Consider the following 4,999-nt stretch of genomic DNA (forward strand, 5'->3'; position numbering starts at 1 on the left):
TGGACTTTGAGGCTCAGAGAGTTGGCACCAGGGATCAAAAAGTTTCGTCGGGTTTAGCACCCCTGACTTTACCCTCGCCTACTACTGAGAGGCCTGCGGAGGTCTATTGTACAATCCCTTTGCTGCCCAGTTCCACAGATATGGACGTTAGGGGAGCTATCTAGATGTTCACCGAGATTGTTGTCACGCAAGCCCAATGTCAGGGAACGGCTCCAAGTGCAGGTGCTAATGAGGGGTCGTCTAGTTTCAGGATTAAAGAGTTCATCCGTATGAACCCTCCATATTCACAGGGTCCAATAAGGCTGAGGATCTACAGAACTTTATTTATGAAGTTCAGAAATTTTTTTGTGTCGTGCATGCTAATGAGATAGAGGCAACAAAGTTTGCAGCTTATCAATTGAAGGATATTGCTAATATTTGCTATGAGTCGTGGGAACAGTACCGAGGGGAAGATGCGTCTCCTGCGATTTAGGATGAATTTGTTGCATGATGATTCTAATATCGCTGCTCAAAATGAAGAAATGAATATTACCAAGATTGGTGCTTTTGTACAAGGTAATGTGGACAGAATGAAGGAAGAAGAGGCACGACAGAAAGAGAAGGACAAGGAGTTTAGTAAGAGAGCTAAGTCTATAGGTAATTTCAGCGATAGGGGATCTCAAAGAGGTAGAGGCAGACAATTTTTCAAAAATGGGTCATCAGGACTTACTCCTTCTACAACCAGTGCACCAATCCCTAGGTCAAGGTATGATTAAAAAAAAGAATATCAGAGCAGCAGGCTCACAATCACAGGTCAATTTAGGTCAGAAGACCATTGATAATCCAGCCTGCAACAGGTGTGGTAAGAGGCACCCAGGGGAATGTCGCATGGGCATAGATGTATGCTTCGGGTGTGGCCAACGAGGTCACTATCAGAGGGACTGTCCATCAGCGAGAAAGGATACCAGAGGTAATGTGGCTCAATCCATAAATTCAGGAGCTTCAAATTCACAAGCCCAATTTCGATGTGCTGCAGCAAAGTCTTGCAATACAGGCAGGGGTCAGAACCGCTTGCATGCGCTAGCAGGTCGTCAAGGTACAAAGGCACGTGTGGATGTTGTTACAGGTATACTAATAGTCTTCAATTATGATATTTATGCCCTTATGGATCCTGGATCCACCCTATCATATGTAACCCTATTTGTCACTAAGGGATTTGGGATAGAGCCAGAAAAGTTGCATGAACCCTTTGAAGTGTCCACTCTAGTTAAAGAGTCGGTTATAGCTAGACATATGTATAGGGACTGTCCAGTTAGAATCTATCACCGTAATGTCACGACCCAACTAGTGGGCCATGATGGATACCCGGAGCTGGCTACCGAGCACCACTCATCAAGCTATCTATCATACTCAACCTGGGCATATATCATTTTCAACACAAAACTTATCATAAAACGATCTTCAAATAACTCCCAAACCATGTGTGTGCATACATAGGCCCATAAGGCTACAAAAATAATGTACAAAATATACAATGAAGGAGTCACTTAACATCTACAACCCACATATAAGTATCTACGAGCCTCTAACTGGAATGCGAAAATCATAAGGACGGGACAGAACCCCGCCATGCCCCAGTATGTACACAAAAAAATATACCAATGGGCGGCAACTCCGGAGTAGTGGAGTGCTCCTGCAAGTCTGCTGAAACAAGCTCCTAAGCATCTGCGCCGTCTCCCTGTCTACCTGCGGGCATGAACTCAGCATCCATAAAAGAAAGGACATCAGTACGAACATTATACTGAGTATGTAAGGCATGTACAACAACATAATAAAGAAATAAAAGAGCATAAGATGAAGAACAAACCTGTAACTGATTGCCTCTTAAGGCGGAGTCATGCATGCTAACTTTTATAGTAAAAATAGTATCATATAATACATATATAAGCTGCCCAACCATATAGGTACGGTGTGATCATTATTAACCCGCGTCCAGGCCTCCCGCGTCCGAGGTGTAAGCTGCCCACTGCAGTGGTCTCTCTGCTCGGCCACTTATAGGGTGGTGCGGTGTTATACTGCTCGGCCATGTAGGCACAGTGTAATCATACATGAAAATAACTTAAGCATGCATGAGAGCCCAAGTGAAAGCTACAACTCTATCAGAGTGACGTAAGGTCGGTAACCTCCGATTATGTTATGGGTCAACATCATCGCTAGGTCTCACCTTGAAGGAACTAATGTCATGAGGTGAGACAACAATAAGAAATAACATCAATAAAATCATAAAGATAGGATTATCAAGCTCATAATAGCATCATCTCATAGGCTTTGGAATCTCTGAAGTACCATCATTATCCTCATCATTATCGTGGAACATATCTCATCTTTATCTCATAAGAAGCTCTTAAGAATCGTGAACTTTTAAACTCTTAGGATGTAAGAAGATCATGGAATATAGAAAAGAAATCATAACATAGAAGTCATGCCTTTGAAAGAAGGGGACTAACCTAACATACCTTTACGTCTCTTTAACTTTATCAACTAAACGCTCTCCTTCCAAGCTCACGATTCTACATTCAAGAGAATTCATACCAAAATTAGATAATTGGAAGTATACTTAAGTCTCAACTAAAATGATTAAGAGCTAACAAAAATTGGGCAGCATTTCCTTTGTTTCAACAACTTCCTCCATATAATAAACAACTCCCAACATCAATAGCACACCCATTATATCATAATCAATAAACTTCTTTACATTAAACACTGTTCAATTCTCAAAACACCCTTTCAAGGTCATCCATAGCCATAACTATGACATAACACCATATTCGTTCCCCTATAATACTTCTTTAATGTCATTTGTATCCTTCACAACCAGATTATACTCATGGCATATCAAGAACTATGATTCAAGTCAAGTTATTATTCAAGAATGTCATTATTTCCACATTTGGGCTCCATATTCCACTTTCTTCTCTAATCCAAGTCTTTCAACCCCTCAATACTTGTAACAACATGAAGTAGATGAAAAATTCACCTTTGATTATGTAGGAATGATCTTTGGATGAAGATACTCCAATTGAGAAAATCCCCAACTCCAATTCCAAAGGAAACCTTGACTTCTATTAACCCTAGTGAGCATCCACACACTTGACTCTACTAATTCTTGGTGTTTAATCTTTGATTTCTCTTCAACATGTGTTAATAAGGTGTATGGAATAATCTAGAGGTTTCAAGAGGTATGGAGAAAGTGAGAAATGAAAAATAAGACCTTGGGTCATCTTTATATAAAAAAAACAAAAGCTGGCCGTAATGGATTTTACGGACACTTATACGGTCCGTATAAGTGACCGTATAATACTTCCAGTGATGACCCTTCACCGTGACTATTATGCGGACCATTATACGGACCGTATAATTGGTCGTATAACTCACCCTCTACCTGAAATTGTTCTCGTTGATTCGTTTGATCTTCAATCCTTATGGAACCTTCTTAACACTTTTTTAATACTTCTTTAACCATCTAAGGAGCCTTATAAATTCTCCTAAAGACATTTATTAAATAATCCTTAACTCAATAGTTCGTGAAACCTTTCCGAAATGCGACTTATACTTCACTTTCCCCAACGAACTTTCTTCTCTTGCCTCAAATGTCTTTGGAATCTTAATTAGAATCATTAAGTATCCCTTCTTACTTGTAGGGAGATCGTGAACACCTTACTTGCGTTAGTCTATTCACCGCATAACGCCCCGAAATTCCGAGGTGTAACATGTAATACTATAGCCAACCTAGTAGAATTGGAAATGGTAGATTTCAATGTAATCATGGGGGTTTTCCATGGCTATGGGTAAAATAATTCTAGGCAATGAAAACCTATGTATTTATCCATTATTTAATGATTTCTTCCTTTATTTTAGACTTAGAAATGAGGGTTTTCCATGGTTATGTGTTTCGTGAAAATGAACAAATTGAGGGTCCATTTGGGATTATATTTCCATGATTTTTAGGATTCTTACTATTTAGGCTATGGGTAAACTAATTCTAAATTAAAATTCTAGTTTTACACTTAGGGCTCAGGTTTGACTATTTTTGGTTCATTTTTGGGTTCCGAGTAGAAGTATAGCAATATGGGTGTCAAGGGACTCGTGTGTTAATGTGGTTTCGCATTTGATAGACGTTGATCATTTGGAGGCACTTCAGAAGGGGAAAGCTCAGGTTTGAGTGTTCATGTCTCCCGCTCAGCTTTCGAGGTAGGTTGCGGTTTACTCTTTAGATTTCGATTGGAGGACGTATATAATTTATACTTACTGAAGGTGTATTGGGTGTGAAAAGGGGTCCCATACTAGTGACTGTGATGAGCACTTGTGTGGGTACCGATGTATTTATACGGATAATTAACGTAAAATAGTGTGTTGTGACGAGGAATGAATGTCAAGTCTAAGGACATTGGAGGTGGTGATAAATCCACTTGTTTGGTATGGTTGTTGCTTATGTGGCCTATGATAGCCATGTTTGATTAATACTTGTGACTATTAGTTCATTTTCACCTTCATCATACCACAGTTTGTCTAATCTACGAAAGAGGAATCATTCTTGATATTGAGTTGATATTATGTAATTGCATGGTGTACGCATACCCGTTTCATACTTTACGACATTTTTGTACATTTTTGGCATATGATACCATGCCTTCTGTATTCATTTATTTATTTATATATATATATATATATATATATATATATATATATATATATATATATATATATATATAGTCACCGAATGAGGTACGAGGTGGTCCTATGAGACCGGGGAAAGAGGTAAGAATGATGTTCTCCCACAGCACGATGGGAAATGGTTCCGGATGATATGATGTGAAATTTTTGGGTTGCACGACCTACTTCCTATTCTATGTCGTATCCAACTTTCACCTATAAGATGGAATATGTTACTTTACTTGTTCTATGCTAGCGTCTTGCAGAATATATAAATTGCAAGTAAGTAATGAAAATAATGATTTTT

General features: G+C 39.0%; 1 protein-coding gene across 1 annotated transcript; it reads left to right on the plus strand.

The window, feature by feature from the left end:
- The first annotated feature begins 452 nt into the window (after positions 1-452).
- LOC132048855 (uncharacterized) lies at positions 453-3,980 on the plus strand. Its single transcript, XM_059439542.1, has 3 exons — positions 453-745; positions 837-1,105; positions 3,898-3,980. Exons 1-3 carry the CDS (start codon positions 453-455, stop codon positions 3,978-3,980), a joined length of 645 nt encoding a protein of 214 aa, XP_059295525.1.
- Positions 3,981-4,999: the final 1,019 nt, after the last annotated feature.

This window comes from Lycium ferocissimum, chromosome 3 (assembly GCF_029784015.1).
Source record: "Lycium ferocissimum isolate CSIRO_LF1 chromosome 3, AGI_CSIRO_Lferr_CH_V1, whole genome shotgun sequence".
In the NCBI taxonomy this organism is placed as follows: domain Eukaryota; kingdom Viridiplantae; phylum Streptophyta; class Magnoliopsida; order Solanales; family Solanaceae; genus Lycium; species Lycium ferocissimum.

What these genes read in the sequence shown, in the direction of transcription:
- LOC132048855 (XM_059439542.1), top strand. Translation starts at nt 453, where the DNA reads ATGCGTCTCCTGCGATTTAGGATGAATTTGTTGCATGATGATTCTAAT. An exon ending in GCACCAATCCCTAGGTCAAG is followed by an intron (nt 746 to 836) that starts GTATGATTAAAA and finishes AGCCTGCAACAG; the next exon opens with GTGTGGTAAGAGGCACCCAG. An exon ending in ACGTGTGGATGTTGTTACAG is followed by an intron (nt 1,106 to 3,897) that starts GTATACTAATAG and finishes CCTTTATTTTAG; the next exon opens with ACTTAGAAATGAGGGTTTTC.